General features: G+C 42.2%; 1 protein-coding gene across 1 annotated transcript; it reads right to left on the bottom strand.

Annotated features, from left to right (window-relative positions):
- Window positions 1-866: 866 nt before the first annotated feature.
- On the bottom strand, window positions 867-16990 carry LOC138784705 (thread biopolymer filament subunit gamma-like). The gene is made up of 9 exons (XM_069960363.1): window positions 16266-16990; window positions 8570-8630; window positions 8386-8481; window positions 7779-7955; window positions 6974-7099; window positions 3703-3923; window positions 3364-3410; window positions 3162-3200; window positions 867-1025 (listed from the first exon to the last, which is right to left on the bottom strand). Exons 1-9 carry the CDS (start codon window positions 16988-16990, stop codon window positions 1012-1014), a joined length of 1506 nt encoding a protein of 501 aa, XP_069816464.1. The 3' UTR covers window positions 867-1011.
- Window positions 16991-17312: the final 322 nt, after the last annotated feature.

The raw sequence follows: 17312 nt of genomic DNA, 5'->3' as shown, positions 1-17312 counted from the left end.
AAGGCACTTACGATGTGCACATAATGGGGTGGATAGAAAATCTGTTCCTACTTGAAAGTGTTGGCCACTTTGTAGTAAAATAGTTTAGTGTACAGCATTAGTAACTGTACTCACTGTATATACTGACAGCAGTTCCCTATGTACCTCTTAGAGCTAATATCAGACGCCTCTCATCCAGGCTGCGCTGTTTTGTCCATCTAATTTCTGTCCATCAGATGGCTGACATGGAGGAGCATGTGACCATGCCCCGCCCCCCCAGTGTCCACCATAGGCTTATATAGGCTCAGTGCTGGACACTGGGTGGCGAGGCATGGTCATATGCTTCTCCATGTCAGCCATCTTATGGACAGAAACGACACAGAGCAGGGCAGCCCAGCCTGGAGGAGGGGAGTCTGATATTAGCTCTATGAGCTGCTGTCAGTATATACAGTAAGTACACTTACTAATGCTGTACACTGAGTAATTTTACTATTAAGTGGCCAAACCCTTTACCAAAACACTGAATCGAGTGCACACTTATGCTTTACATGTACTATTATGTTTGTTTGTTTTTTAATCAAACTCTTTACTAATATCTTTTCTCAAGAAATTTCCTTAAGAGTTTAATCTGTATCCCTGTGTGATGTTATTCCAGGAAATCTGGCAGGGCGTGCCGAGTCAATCTAATGTCGAGAAACTTTTGTCACCTGTGCAACTTAGAGGCACTACATTATCTTCATAGTAGAGAATCAGGTAGCCGGCAAGGCCGCTAAGGGGGCTTGACTCAAACTCCTAAGGGTCTATTAGCGATTACTGTAAATGATACATTTTCCAGAATGCCACCAAAAATGCAGAGACTAAACCATTTATTCATAGAAAATGCACAGAATTTGCTCAGTAAAAGTAGGAATCGTTAAAAAAGAAATTGCAGTTAGGCTATCATGACGTTCTCAAGCACAAAGGAAGTATATCAGCAAGCATCATGAGGTGTCATCATCTGTCTTCTCCTGAACGTATGGTCATGTCCTGAGTTCAGAGTAAGTCAGCTGAAAGAAAAGAAAAAGTGACATTTAGGGGGACATTTACCATTTGCGCAATCATTCTTCTGCTTGCCTACTTTTTATGTGCAGTGTAAAAAAATACAGTACATGTGAAAAATGTATCATTAGGAGCACAGGCCTTGATAAATTTTGCGCAGTTTATTTATTTATTTTTTTTTTGGGGGGGGAGGAGGCTAGCAGCTTGACTAAAAACTATGCCAGGTCTGACTGGAGTCTTGCTGCACAATGTTATTTTTTTTGTGCAAAAAAAAACATTTGCACATAATTCTCGCTAAAAAGTTGCTAATTCACTCCACCACGCCCCCTCCGAACAAAAAAATTTCAAACATGGCGCAGCTAGCCTAAACTGCTCAAAAATAACGCAAACACCTTGATAAATGTTGCTCAAAAATGTATCCTGTGCGCAAAAACACCAAATAATGGAGCAAAGACAATGTGGCCCTTATTAGTCTGTGAGGGTATGTGCACAGAAACTCCGTCGCGGAATTCTCAGCTTGCGCCCGCTTGCGGACTGTGGCGTGAGTGGGCGTCTCTGCCCGTGTTATAGACTCTATTTTATGCATGGGCAGATTCTTTCATCCGTCCAAAGAATGATCAAGTTCATTCTTTGGATGGAGGGCGGAATCCGCCCGTGCATAGAAAGGAGTCTATGACATGGGCGGAGAAGCACGCGCCCGCCACAGTCCGCGAGCGGGCGCAAGCTGAGAATTCTGCGACGGAGTTTCCATCAGAATTACTCAGTGTGCACATACCCTTACACCATATGTGCTATCTTTACACAACTATTAAAATAGGGCTGGATTCTGGCCTTATTGGCAATACCAAGCGTTTACTAAGCAAAACACCTTTAGCCAGTTAATCTTTTAACAGAGTATAAATTAACTTGTAATTAGAGATGAACTTTCGGCATTTGATTAGCGGTGGTTGCTGAAGTTGGTTATAGCCCTAAGGCTATGTGGAAAACATGGATATAGTCATTGGCTGTACCCATGTTTTCCAGACAACCTTAGAGCTTTATCCAAGTTCAGCAGCCCCTGCTAATCAAATGCCGAACGTTCGAGTTCGGATGGACTCTAACCCGAACCCATTCGCTCATCTCTACTTGTAATATAGATCATGCATGGCTCTATCCATGTTCTCCAAGACTCCCTTGGGCTGCATCTAACTTCTTCAGCCATTGGTATTCAAATGCCGAATGATCAGACTTGAGAAAGCTTGTGGGGCACCCATCTCTAATCATGCAATGTGAATTTAAAGCGTAACTGTCATTTCAGGGCCATTTTTCTGAAAACATTAAATATCTATAGTACTAGCGATTTTAAGAAACTCTGTAATAGGTTTTATGTACTAAAAGAGTTTCCTTCTGTACTGAAAAAGCAATCTCCCAGCCTCCCCCCTCACATCAAATGAAGCAGGATTTCTGTCTCCATTATGTGGCTATGGAGAAGGGAGGGGCTGTTAGGAGTGACTGAGAACGGAGCAGTCCTGCAAAGCACAACACCCTGCAATCTTCTCTCAGTAAGTTCATAGATAAGCACTGACCTTTCTGACACCTGAATTTAGCGTTTTAGGTGCCCAGACAGTCTACAAACAGCTGACCTTCATGTCACCTCTTCCTGCTCCCTCATCTCCCTCAGCCCCTCCCCCCTTCATAGGCTTACAATGGAGAGAGCAGAGCCCGTCTTCACTGGCTTCTCTGTAATGAAGACGTGTTTGCCTGATAATGCACAGATAAGAAGTCAGGGGGGGAGGCTGGGAAATTGCTTCTCGAGTACAGAAGGAGGCTTTTTTGGCTGATGAAACCTATTACAGAGTTTCTTAAAATCACTTATACTACTGATTTCTGCAATAAAAAAAAAACATGACAGTTACGCTTTAAGTATCGTGTGCCATGGCCATGATGGGAGATGTTGAAATCCAGCTCCTGTCTGGTTCTCTAGTGGGGAGGCCCTATAAATATGAGGCTATTGATTAATTTTTCCAAAATTGAGGGGTTCTGACAATGTTTATTTCATTTGTATGATCAGCTTGATGCATCCTGATGATCAGTTGTATCAGGAACTGTTGGATCCTAACCAGTATGGCTACCTATGATTGGTTATTCAGCTTAGTTTGCCTTACCGTTAGACAACAGCTCTTTCTTCTGAAAGCCAGCGTCAGCTGGAAAAAAGAAGTAAATATAATAAATAACTCAGGATATATATGAGGCTTAGTACACATGCATTTCATTTTTAACCCCATTCCCACCTTGCCCAAATCGATATATATATTTTGTGTGTTTACATACTACAACTTTAAGAAACATATTACAAGTCATACTTACATGAGTAAGTGTAAGTTCCTCCTGTTAAGACTCCTACGTCTGGAAATCTATAGGAATTACAGAGAGTATATCATATGTGCGAACTTGAATTGTTTTTTTTTTAAAGTGTTAACACAGATTGTGTTGTTGTTTTTTGTCTTTTTCTCTCTTAAGAATATACAAATCTAACAAAAAGTATTGTTTGTGTAAATACTGCAGACAGAATAAATGGAGCATAATGGAGCTTGTTTTTTTAAGTATAAATAATGTATATTCCACTAAATAATACTTTAATCAGTTGTTTACACACAGGATGATTATGATGAAGGATGGTAATGGATGACAAAGTTTTATACTTACTTGATGTCTTCGCCCTCCAGGAGTTTCTTATAGGTGGAAATTTCAACGTCTAGGGCTTGTTTTATATCCAGCAATTCCTGGTAGTTGACAATAATTTTGTGTAGTTCCACCTTTGCTGATTCGATTGCTGATTCATAGCTGGTTATTTGTGCCTGATACTCAGCCACTCCCACACTGGATCGTGCGACTACTTCAGCCAGATTGCTTTCTAGTGTGTAATTCTAAGGAAATAGTAAAAGATATTTCTTAGATAGTTACTGATTTATATCTACATAACATTTGAGCCTAAGTATACACCTTTTGCAGCTACCAGCCGAACATTCTTTCATCCAAGTACTATCTCTCCCTTTCACCCCATACACATAAATATGAAAACAGAGGGGTAGGTAAGCCTCTGTCAGACCATGGGTTATCTTCTGGAAAACTAAAGGGCCAGGGAACTTAAACCAAACATACTCGACCCTGCTTTTCCATAGACGTTAAGAAGCTTTTAAAGTGCAAGTATTTTGTTTATTTCTCACCAACAAGAGGTTGTACAATTTTATTTTTGTCCATATGTATACAATATACATAATTACAAATTCAATAAGAAAAAAGAATCAACACAACTGCAAGTGGAAATAAACTGGGGAAAAAAGCATCATAACCATATACCTTTATATCATCACAACCTTATACCTTTCTTTTTGAAGTTAAGGTGGCTGACCACAAACAGTTCTTGTCCTGAAGGGCTTATTAACGGGGTTATCCAGCGCTACAAAAACATGGCCACTTTCCCCCCTCTCTTGTCTCCAGATTGGGTGGGGTTTCAAACTCAGTTCTATTGAAGTAAATGGAGCTTAATTGCAAACAACACCTGAACTGGAGACAAGAGAGGGGGAAAAGTGGCCATGTTTTTGTAGCGCTGGATAACCCCTTTAACAGTAAGCAAAACAGTGAGTGGAACCTGTTCCACGGACTCCACTCGAAATTCCGCCTTTACTGTCTCAATGTAATGTCTCGTTCTCTGCTCAAAGAATTGACAATTGAGAACAGAGGGCCACGAGACATCACATTGAGACAGTGAGGCAGGCAGGATTTCCGCCTGTTTTGCTCAGTGTAAATGGGCCCTTTCATCATAACTTTCATAACTTTTCAACAGGTGATGTAAAGCAAGTTTGTAATTTACATTTATTATTAATATTATTATTTTTTTTAAGTTATCATGCTTTAAAACAAATCTATAGTTATCTGAAATCCAGGTCCAGTCTCCTGAAGACAGCTTTATAGTCTTGATGATAGGGCCTTCATGTATTTAGTCTCTTTTTTTTTCAACCAGCACAAAACTAAAAAGCTGCCTTCAGGAGACTGGACCTGAAGCTTTGTTTTAAAGCATGAGAACTAAAAAGAAGTAAATTGCAAACTTGTTCTATATGACATGTTGATTTACTACTGTTGATTTTGATTTTGATAGTTATAATGACAGGGTACCTCAGTTGATGGCAGAAGATTGGGTTGCCGTGGATACATCCCATTGAAGACAGGTCCTGTGCACAAGCCCTATTCTAATTAATAAAGCTTGTGGGCAGTACTCACTAAGCGTGGGACTTATCCATTTAAAGCGATACTATAATTTCAGTAGCCAAAAAATGAAATTCCTGAAATAAAAAGCCCACGTGTTACCCTTTAAAAAGAGCCATAAACTGTGTATATAGTGTGTGCGCTCGCTGAGATATCCCCAGTTGTTTGGCTCAGAAGAATAAATGAATTTTTCTCCTGGCTGAGAGAAAGTGGGCGTGGCCTATCCCTCATAAACCTGGCTGGGTCCCTCCAGTCACTGACCAGCACCTTAGCAGATGTATCACACATAGCAGGATTAGATACAGCCCCAGCATACAGTATCACAATGTAAGATTAGATACAGAGCCCCAGCAGATGGTATCACACACAGTGGGATTAGATACAGTCATCTGTTCTCATTACACTGTAAGATAATGTCAGCCATGGAGGTGGGGGCACCTGCTACATACATCTGATAGGGAATGTTATATGTACTATGGAAGGACTACAGCTGTGTTGTGCTGGGACTTGTAGTCCTCCCCTCAATGACTCACCCACTCTGCCTCATGCAGTACATTGGAGTCATGGCTGGCATGTCCCCCCTGGGTGAAGCACTGGGTACTTGTCCCTCCATCCAGCTCTTCCCCTGCGCTGCTCCTCACACACAACACCCTCAGCTCTGCTAAGTCACCTCTGTGAGGGGAGGGGGGAGAACGTGCTGCTAGGAGGTGAGGTGAGGGGAGGGGGGGAGGAGGTTTCGTTTCTCTCTGTGTCAGGGCTGTTATCTGATCCTCCTGTCAGAGTCTGTACACTTGGTACAGATCTCCAGGGAGGGGGCGTGTCCAGCAGGAATGCAGAAATAAGTCAGAGGCAAAGAGAGCTCAGAGGGGACTTTTGGCTTTATGTATTTAAAAAAACTGTTCATTTTAGGTTATTAATGTATATTGCAAAAATTCTTATCATGCCATAAGCTAACTAAAACTGAAAGGTCAAAATATTTTATAGTTATGCTTTAAGCCTGATCCTCAGCGTAGGCAAAGAGTGGATGTCACTATGCAGGGAGAATCGTTGTGATATGTAGCCTTTAACAAGACCCCAAGGTAAAAGGGAATCTGTCACTAGGTTTATACTGCCTTAAATGAGGGCAGTAAAAACTAGTGACAGAAATGCTGAGGTCGGTGTATTACTTCCATCATTTTGTCCAGTCGTTCTCCTGATATACAGGAGAATGGGATTCTTGCCACTCCCCTCCCCCACCCTCTAGCTGTTGATTGATGCATGAATACATAACTTCCAATTAGTAGATAGTAGACAGAGTTTTCTGCATCTCATGAATATCCAGGACTACTGGGCTCACGCACAGAATGGAGAGGACTAATTGTCCATGTTATTCAGGACAATATCCCTGGATACATTATGATACATCATTCTGTTCAGTTTTTCTGTCACTAGTTTATACCACCCTTATATAGGACAGCATAAACCTACTGACAGTCTCTTTAAACTGGTGGTGTGGTCCCTTGCAGCAGGAGTGATCTGTACTTAGAAAAGGCAGCAGCAGGGAAATCATGTTATTGAACTAGTGGAACGTTAGTAGGGGGTTGTATACAGTACATAAAATCAACAAAACTTACATCTTATAAATTTAGAACACAAAGATTACATTGTTTTAAAGGAAATAAAAAAAAGCTAAACTACAATCTGCTTGAAAATGTGTCCATAAGATACATACCACTGCCAAGAGGGACTGTAGTTCTGCATTCATTGTCTGTAATTCTTTCTTTGTGCTTGTAATTTCTGTTTTTACTGTGGCTACAACTTCTGAAGTCTTGGCTGTTTCACTGTTTATTTCTTCAATCTGTGTAAATAAGAATATTTTATGGTTATTTAATGACTGATATACCTTGTATTATGTTACAATTATAACTATCTTCCCACATCCTTTATGTCTATGACCACAATGTAGAGAGAAAACAGAGAAACAAACTGATTGCATTAATTGACATATAATATATATATATATATATATATATATATATATATTATTTTTTTTATTATTTAGTTATTTTTTAACTGCAATAGCAAATTTTGCTGCAGTGTTTCTACCATAGCTGTGGGTTTTGAGCAGTGAATTTGCATGTCAATTGTCTGTGTTTTTTTATTTAGCATTTTTTTAAAGTTCATTTTTTCAGCATCGCTGCTGCTGCTGCAATATGTTGAAGATTTTTCACAGGTGTATTTGCTACAATCAACTGTATATTCCCTCCATGTGAAAATACCCTTCGGCTAGGTTCACACTTTGTAAAAACAACGGCCGTATTTCATAGCAATGGCCGTTGTTGGGCAAACATCGGCAGTTATTTCACAAATAACAGGCATTGTTTGCACATAAACGTCCGCTTTATGAAATACGCCCGTTGTTTTTACATGGTGTGAACCTAGCCTTAAAGTGTAAATGACAAAGAATGTATATAAGGATGTATTATTGACCGAACTATGGGCTTCTCACACTTCTCTCAGTATACACTGTATGTTACCTTGGCTCTGAAGTATGTCTCTGCGTCTTCTTTGTGTTGCTGGACAGATTTCTCATATTCTGCTCTCATTTTATTTAAAGCACTTGTGAGATCGAATGACTTAGCGGCATCAACTTCAATTAGTGAGACTGATGTTTCTGCGGAAGTTCCAAGTTTACTCTGTAATGTGGACAGTTCCTGAAAGAAGAAGCACAATTTATTAGAGACAAATCGGCCACCCATCACAACAAGTAATATTCAGAATATTTTGTTTACTTTACTCATAATGTCTTTCACTATGATTATTCTGGAAAATTATTATAAGATGGTCTCAGTTAGGTTTGTGCTGATTTATTGAGATCCATAAGTATTGTGAGTTTTTGGGAAGATCTCATTCAAGTGTATAGTACTAATGTGTTGAAAGCTTGCCTCTGATGTTTTCATGCTTGCTCTTTCTACATGACATCACATATACCACTTATACAGTATATAACATATATACTTAGGTCTTCTAAGGCTACACTGAGACTTTGTGTAGTGCTGCTGATTTATTGTTAACTTATCAAGTAGGAATACTCTGTGTTAGTTTTATGCAGTCTAGTAGAGTGTAGCTGGCACACTGGCTTACCTCTTCATGTGTCTTCTTCAGGAATTCTAGGTCATCAAGTGCTGCTGAGAATCTTTGTTCCAGTACAGAGCGCAGTTCAGTGGCAGCCTCGATATCCTGTCATTTAAAGTTAAAGTCATTAAATAAACAAATATTTTATTTCTTCTACCACAGCTTTCTTTTAGGATACACAAAGTAAGTTTACCCGTTTCATTGCTGCAATGTCAGTTTCCAGTTGATATTTAACTCCCAATTCTAATTCGTATCTAAAAATAATAATAATAATAATAATAATTATATCAATGTAACTGTCATAAAAATTAAATGCAATACAACTACTTTTCCTGACTATAAGACATCCTTCAGACATACTTTTTGCATGGTATTTTTTGAGGCTGAAAAATGGCAGGCAGAGGGGTGGGAGAAAATAATAAACAGGTAAGCGTATCCCTCCTCTTGCCTCAATTGCGATGCTGTCTTGTTCTGCTGGAAGCTGCATATGTTACAAACCCAGCTCTTCCAGCTACAACGCCATGGCCTAAGTAAGCGATTGCCTGTTCAGCCCGTCAGTGACCCAGTCATTGATTGGCTTAGCAGGCAATCACTCAGCCGGGTATGTGACCTTGCAGCTAGGAGAGATGCAGGACTCCGGCGCCTGTCAACAGGACCTGAGAGCAGCGCTACGGGGCACAAGGCTAGATTTACATTGTTTATTATTTTTTTCACACCCCCTCTGCCTGTCTGCATTTTTTAAGTTTTGTGGGACTTTACCTTTATCTTCTATTTAAGAACTTGACGTGGCTTGAAGAACATGGGGGTAGATTTATCAAACATGGTGTAAAGTAGAATTGGCTCAGTTGCCCCCAAGTGCCCAATCAGATTCCACCTTTCATTATCCAAAGTGTCTGTGAGGAATGAAAAGTGGAATCTGATTGGTTGCTAGGGGCAACTGAGCCAGTTTTACTTTACACTATTTTTATAAATCTCCCCTCATGGTTTTTTAACCAATAGGGGTCTATGAGTGGAAAAATGCTATAAACTGGATGAAAAAATGCCCAGACCTATAGCTTGCAGAATTTAAGAAAAAAATCCACCTAACTAAAAATAAGTAAGAAATAACAATTACTGGAAAGCATAGTGTCTAAAAATGAGTAAGAAATAACAATTAACAGAAAGCATAGTGTCTAAAAATAAGTAACAAATAACAATTAACAGAAAGCATAGTGTCTTATATTTGCCTATTGACTCCCAGCTATCATATGGGTGTAGCATATTTAATTTTCATTAATGCCATGCATTGGCCATGGCATATTTAATAATGTTTTTACAGGAAAGCACTTTGTCTAAAACCCACCCTAAAAGAAAAGTATATTCATGTACATGATTTTTCTTGAATCTGCTTACAACTTACTGATGGTAGATTACAATAAATGTTATTTTTAAATTTTGTTACAGCAATTTAAACACAGTTTCAGAGATTATATGTAAAAATTCTTTGAAGAGTGTAGAATTTTATTTTCAATAGAAGCATCCTGGAACCATATTTAAACCTTGTATACTCAGCTGACACTGCCCATGTTTTCATAATGTGGTATGGGTGCAGCTTTTTGCTTCCAGGTAAATGTATAATGACAGTCAAAATTGTGTTATAAGGTCACATTCAAATTCAAGCTTTTAAAGGGACAGTGTCACATTTTTGAAAATTTTTTAATAAAAAGTAACAAGAAAAAATAGGTGTGTTGTATTATTTTTTTTTTTTTTTTTAACATAGGTCTTGAGTGTCTTTTATTCAAACTAATGTATGCACAGGGGGCTGCCATTTTAATAGTGTCTGTGTGTGACGTCATTTCACGACATACACACAGACACTATACGGCACCTCTATAACATTGAAGTGAACCGACGGAGTCCGTCTGGTTCACTCAAACTGGAGGCTCCGTCACTGTGTACTGCGCATGTGCATAGACATGCGCAGTACACAGCTTACCTGGGGAGGGGTGGCCATTTTTTTTAAGTCCCTGCAGGAGGAAGGAGAACAGGGGAGGAGAGAGACCGCACAGTGAGTGGGCAGGAGAATTCTGTGCAGCTCTCCCCCCCCCCCCCCCCAGCGTCGGACTAGGCGTCCGCCCCCACTAACCTTGCAGCAGACCGCAGACCAGCCAGGACGGTCCCCCCCCAGTATAGTTACAGGGCCGGAGTGAGCTTCGGGCACGGAAAGGCTGTAATACACCGTCCCAGAAGCTCACAGCTGCAGCCCCTCGGTGCCTGCATTCTCTCCTGCTCGGCGGCCATGTGACATTGCGCTGCAGAGCAGGAGAGAATGCAGGCACCGAGGGGCTGCAGCTGTGAGCTTCCGGGAGGGTGTATTACAGCCTTTCTGTGCCCAAAGCTCACTCCGGCCCCGTAACTATACTGGGGGGGGGCCGTCCTGGCTGGTCTGCGGTCTGCTGCAAGGTTAGTGGGGGCGGACGCCCAGCTCACTCCGGCCCCGTAACGGGGGACCAGCCTGCCTCTACCGCGCTTCTCCCTGTGCCCCACATCAGCTCCCCCCCCATCACCCCAGCATCTCTCCCCCCTGTCACCCCAGCATCTCTCTCCCCGGTCACCCTAGCATCTCTCCCCCCTGTCACCCTAGCATCTCTCCCCCCTGTCACCCCAGCATCTCTCCCCCCTGTCACCCCAGCATCTCTCCCCCGTCACCCCAGCATCTCTCCCCCCTGTCACCCCAGCATCTCTCCCCCGTCACCCCAGCATCTCTCTCCCCTGTCACCCCAGCCTCTCTCCCCCCTGTCACCCCAGCCTCTCTCCCCCCTGTCACCCCAGCCTCTCTCCCCCCTGTCACCCTAGCATCTCTCCCCCCTGTCACCCCAGCATCTCTCCCCGGTCACCCTAGCATCTCTCCCCCCTGTCACCCTAGCATCTCTCCCCCCTGTCACCCTAGCATCTCTCCCCCCTGTCACCCCAGCATCTCTCCCCCCTGTCACCCCAGCATCTCTCTCCCCCGTCACCCTAGCATCTCTCCCCCCTGTCACCCCAGCATCTCTCCCCCCTGTCACCCTAGCATCTCTCCCCCCGGTCACCCTAGCATCTCTCCCCCCTGTCACCCCAGCATCTCTCCCCCCTGTCACCCCAGCGCCTCCCTCCTGTCACCCCAGCATCTCTCTCCCCCGTCACCCTAGCATCTCTCCCCCCTGTCACCCCAGCATCTCTCCCCCCTGTCACCCCAGCATCTCTCCCCCCTGTCACCCCAGCATCTCTCTCCCCCGTCACCCTAGCATCTCTCCCCCCTGTCACCCCAGCATCTCTCCCCCCTGTCACCCCAGCCTCTCCCTACTGTCACCCCAGCATCTCTCTCCCCTGTCACCCCAGCATCTCTCCCCCCTGTCACCCCAGCATCTCTCACCCCCGTCACCCCAGCCTCTCCCCACTGTCATCCCAGCCTCTCCCCCCGTCACCCCAGCATCTCTCCCACTGTCACCCCAGCATCTCTCCCCACTGTCACCCCAGCATCTCTCCCCACTGTCACCCCAGCATCTCTCCCCACTGTCACCCCAGCATCTCTCCCCACTGTCACCCCAGCATCTCTCCCCACTGTCACCCCAGCATCTCTCCCTACTGTCACCCCAGCATCTCTCCCCACTGTCACCCCAGCCTCTCCCCACTGTCACCCCAGCATCTCTCCCCACTGTCACCCCAGCCTCCCTCCCCCCTGCCACATCAGCTTCTCCCTGTCACCCCAGTGTGCCTACCCCCCCCCTACCCCCAGCTTCTTCGCTGCCCTACCTGTGTAATGTCTGACATCAGAGAGCAATAGCCTGTACTCTCCTCTGTGTGTGTGTGTGTGTGTGTATATATATATATATACTGTATATATATGATACTACAGGATATTGCTCGCTGGTATCAGCAGTGTCACACATTACACAGGTAGAGGAGGTGTATGTATATGTATATATATATATATATATATATATAGATAGATATAGAAAGGTAGAAAACTGCAGCACTCCGGATAAATTCAAAAGAATGTGGTTTTTATTTTCACCCAAAAACTTGCGACGTTCCGCTGAGAGCTTTATTAAGCAGTGTGTCAGCGAGAGAGAAACGTTGCAAGTTTTTGGGTGAAAATAAAAACCACATTCTTTTGAATTTATCCGGAGTGCTGCGGTTTTCTACCTTTCGATAAGTTTGGCACGACTGGTCCCTTGTGCTTACCGCTCGACACCAACCTGTATTACATTTGTGGAGTGCTGCAGGACTTTGCCCACTTATATATATGTATATATATATATATATATATATATATATATATATATATATATATACACACACCTCCTCTACCTGTGTAACGTGTGACACTGCTGATACCAGAGAACAATAGCCTGTACTCTCCTGTATATATATATATATATATATATATATTCAGTGGTACCTTGGTTTAAGAATAACTTGGATTAAGAGTGTTTTGGTTTAAGAGCTCAGTTTTTCAAAATTGTGACTTGGTGTAAGAGCATTGCTTTGGTGTAAGAGCTCCCTGTACTGGGTGGGAGCGCGAGTGGAGGAGGGGCATGGTCTGCATAGCGGGGTCTACAGCCCTGTACTCTGACCCAGGAAGTCTCCCTCACCTTCCAAATCATAGCAGATCCACTTCAGGCTGGGGCTTACATCAGGGGACAGGACTGTGGAGGTAATCTCTCCATAGCTGTAACCCCTCCCTCCCCGGACAGAGAGCGCTGCATGTATGTGTCCCCATCTGTCCTGCTCATTCCTTCATGCTCCCTGCAGTCTCTGTCCGTCCTTGTGTTTCCCATCCTCTCCATTACTGTACAGTAACGTATAATATCACAGATTCTGCTGTTTCTGAATGTTTGTTTAATCTGTTTTACATGTTATTCAGAATAATAAATATTTATTTTTGGGGTGTGGAACCAATTGTCTGCATTTCTATGATTTCTTATGGGAAAATTTGCTTTGGTTTAAGAGTGGATTGGGATTACAAGCGCCGTCCCGGAACAAATTATGCTCCTAATCCAAGGCACCACTGTATGTATATATATATATATATATATATATATATATATATATACACACACACACACACACCACCTCTACCTGTGTAATGTGTGACACTACTGACGCCAGAGAGCATTAGCCTGTACATACATACGTATATATAAATATATATATATATATATATATATATATACATATACACACACATACACACACCTCCTCTACCTATGTGCATGCGGATGATGGGTAGTGAGAAGTGAGTGAGGTGAGTGTGGGCGAGCTGTGTGCAGGTTTAGGTGTATTAGGAGGTTCTGCAGCAGCTGAGGTGCATTATGAAAGGCTAGGGACATGCTTCTTCTATGTGTACTGCTGTGCAGACAACAACAAAATGGCGCTGCCCAGCAGTACACATAGTATCACCTTTCCCCTCTTTGTTCTCCTGTGAAAAGAGGAGGGAGGTGATGATGTCACAGCAGTTGAACAGGGACTGCCTCTTCTTTTCAGCATCCAGCTTTCAGGCTGCTTTTACCAGCAGTTTCCTGGTGGAGCTCCCCCTGGTGGCCATCACTGGGAAATAGGAAAAATTAGATTGTTAATTTTTCATATTTCCTTACATGTAAAAAAAAAGAAAAACATCTAAATTAACAAAAAAACAAAAAACAAATTCAGTTTTAACACTTTCAAATTTTTTTTTACTTTGCGACACATTCCCTTTAAAATGTATTGTGTATCTTTAGCATCTGATTCTTAGGAGCCCGACCAATCATCTGCACTTAACTGAAGACTGTAGCCTTCATCTCCCATCTGTTTATACTAGCATACACTGTACAGACTTGAATCTAGCACACATTATTACTACTAGCGTACACTATACAGACTTGAATCTAGCACACATTATCACTACTAGCGTACACTATACAGACTTGAATCTAGCACACATTATCATTACTAGCACACACTATACAGACTTTCAGCTATCACACATTATCACTACTAGCATACACTATACAGATTTTCATCTAGCACACATTATCATTACTAGCATACACTATACAGACTTGAATCTAGCACACATTATCACTACTAGCATACACTATACAGATTTTCATCTAGCACACATTATCATTACTAGCATACACTATACAGACTTGAATCTAGCACACATTATCACTACTAGCGTACACTATACAGACTTTCATCTATCACACATTATCACTACTAGCATACACTATACAGATTTTCATCTAGCACACACTATCACTACTAGCATACACTATACAGACTTTCATCTAGCACACATTATCACTACTAGCGTACACTATACAGACTTGAATCTAGCACACATTATCACTACTAGCGTACACTATACAGACTTGAATCTAGCACACATTATCATTACTAGCATACACTATACAGACTTTCATCTAGCACACATTATCATTACTAGCATACACTATACAGACTTTCATCTAGCACACATCATTACTAGCATACACTATACAGACTTTCATCTAGCACACATCATTACTAGCATACACTATACAGAATTTCATCTAGCACACATCATTACTAGCATACACTATACAGAATTTCATCAAGCACACATCACTACTAGCATACACTATACAGAATTTCATCTAGCACACATTATTACTACTAGGATACACTATACAGAATTTCATCTAGCACACATTATTACTACTAGCATACACTATACAGAATTTCATCTAGCACACACTATCACTACTAGCATACACTACAGACTTTAATCTAGCACACATTATCACTTCTAGCACACACAGTATAGACTTTAATCTAGAACACATCACTAGCATACACTTTACAGACTTTCATCTAGCACACATTATCACTACTAGCATACACTGTACAGACTTTCATCTAGCACACACTATCACTTCTAGCACACACAGTATACACTTTAATCTAGAACACATCACTTGCATACACTATACAGAATTTCATCTAGCACACATTATCACTAATAGCATACACTGTACAGACTTTCATCTAGCACACATTATCACTACTAGCATACACTGTACAGACTTTCATCTAGAACACATTATAACTGATACTAGCACACACTGTATGGACTTTCATGTAGCATACATTATCACTGCTACTAGCATACACTATAGGCTTTCATATAGTACACATAAAAAAACATGTATAATCACCAAAAGGGTAAATTCACATAGGTCAGATTTGTTGGAGAAATTTTCTGCAGCAAATCCTCCAATTAACAAGGAAATCTGCAAGAAAAATTCCATCAAACTGTGCATTTTTTGGGTGCTGATATAGCAATACATATTTTGTTGTGAATTATGCAAACAAATAAAGAATGATTTTTTTTTTCATCAAGGCCGGCATCTCTTAAGTAGAGATGATCGAACAGGGCCGAAGTTCAGGTTCAAAGTTAGGCTGTATCCCTGTTTTCCAGGCGGTACTCTGGCTGTCTCTACCTTCTCCACGGGCCAGAGAGGCAGCGGGAGTCAAATGCAGATGGTTCAGGTTTGTACGAACCTGAACTTCGGCCCTGTTCGATCATCTCTACCCTTAAGGTGGCAGTACACCTTCAATAACTTGCGTTATATCTTCTAGCTTCCACCCTTCCTCCAGATACACAGGAGCTATCAGCTTGGCCGAGCGCTCTCACTGCAGCTTATCTCTTTGTAAAAAAGGTTTCAGCTGTGATTTTCCATCACCGCTTACTCCTATCACCACCGACATTATCTGTTGTTCAGGACATGAAATAAAATGGCCTGTTAACACCACATTGAACGAATTATTGATAGGATTTTCCCCACACTACTAGAAGTAAACATTAAACAAATCAAAATACTTTAAAAACAGATTGTAGTACTTACTTGGTCTTAAGCTCTTCTGCGGCACCCCTAACATTGTCAAGTTCAATTTCATGTCGGACATTTTCCAGAGTTAGAGTTTCAACTGTGTTTCTAAGATCTGTTAGCTGAAGCTCGTAATTCACTGGGGCAGAGGAAGAGGAATCTGGGGACGATGATGTTGTGCCTCCTGTCAGTAAGTTCAGCTGTGTCTGTAAAGTCTGATTTTCAAGTTGGAGCTGTTTAACTTTTTCCACATAAGCATAAAAGCGCTCATTTAATCCTGCTAGTGTCTGTTTTTCTGTGGCCCTAGAAAGTAGCTGTGGGACTACAACTCGTGGCCCCCCTCCCAGAGTTGAACTTAAGCCACCAGCAGTCAATGAGCGCCCCAAACTGAATGCTGCACTGCCTCCCAAACTTCCTCCACCAAATCCTCCTCCTAAACCAGCACCCCCTAATCCTGCTCCAAAACCACCCCCTAGTCCTGCTCCTAAACCTCCTCCTAATCCTCCTCCTAAACCTCCTCCTAGTCCTCCTCCTAAACCACTTCCAAATCCTGCTCCTGCGCCACCACCCAAGCCAAGACCAGCTCCTAATCCACCTCCGATTCCAAGGCCAAGACCTCCACTGCCCAAACCAATTCCCCCTGAACTTATACGACCACCAGAAGCGCCTCCACCAAGGGAATAGCCTGACCTTTGGGATGAAGAAGCTACCCAACTAACAGAGCTTGAACCAGAGACTGACATGGTGGCACAAAAGGATGAGATACGCCAATGTAGGATTTAAAGCTCTATTCCACTCACGATGTTTCAGTGGAAACTAAGAGCTAAAATGCATCTGGCTTTTATATGTTTTGCTTGCCACTTGACACTCCTGCTTTGCCTAGAGACAGCGTCCAAATTTTCTGCCGAATAGAGAATTTTCAGCGTCTGCCCTAAAGCTGAAATAGCTGCCCCCGAGGAAAGATAATTACTGTAGCTTTCTCGCCAGAAAAAAATGTATCATGTTTAGCCAGAGGGTAACTTCTGTCATGAAAAGAAAATTTGACTTGTTCCTTACCATCACAGT

Source organism: Dendropsophus ebraccatus, chromosome 2 (assembly GCF_027789765.1).
Source record: "Dendropsophus ebraccatus isolate aDenEbr1 chromosome 2, aDenEbr1.pat, whole genome shotgun sequence".
Lineage (NCBI taxonomy): Eukaryota > Metazoa > Chordata > Amphibia > Anura > Hylidae > Dendropsophus > Dendropsophus ebraccatus.
Note: the sequence above shows the minus strand (reverse complement) of the source record. Positions and strands in the feature narration are given on the sequence as shown.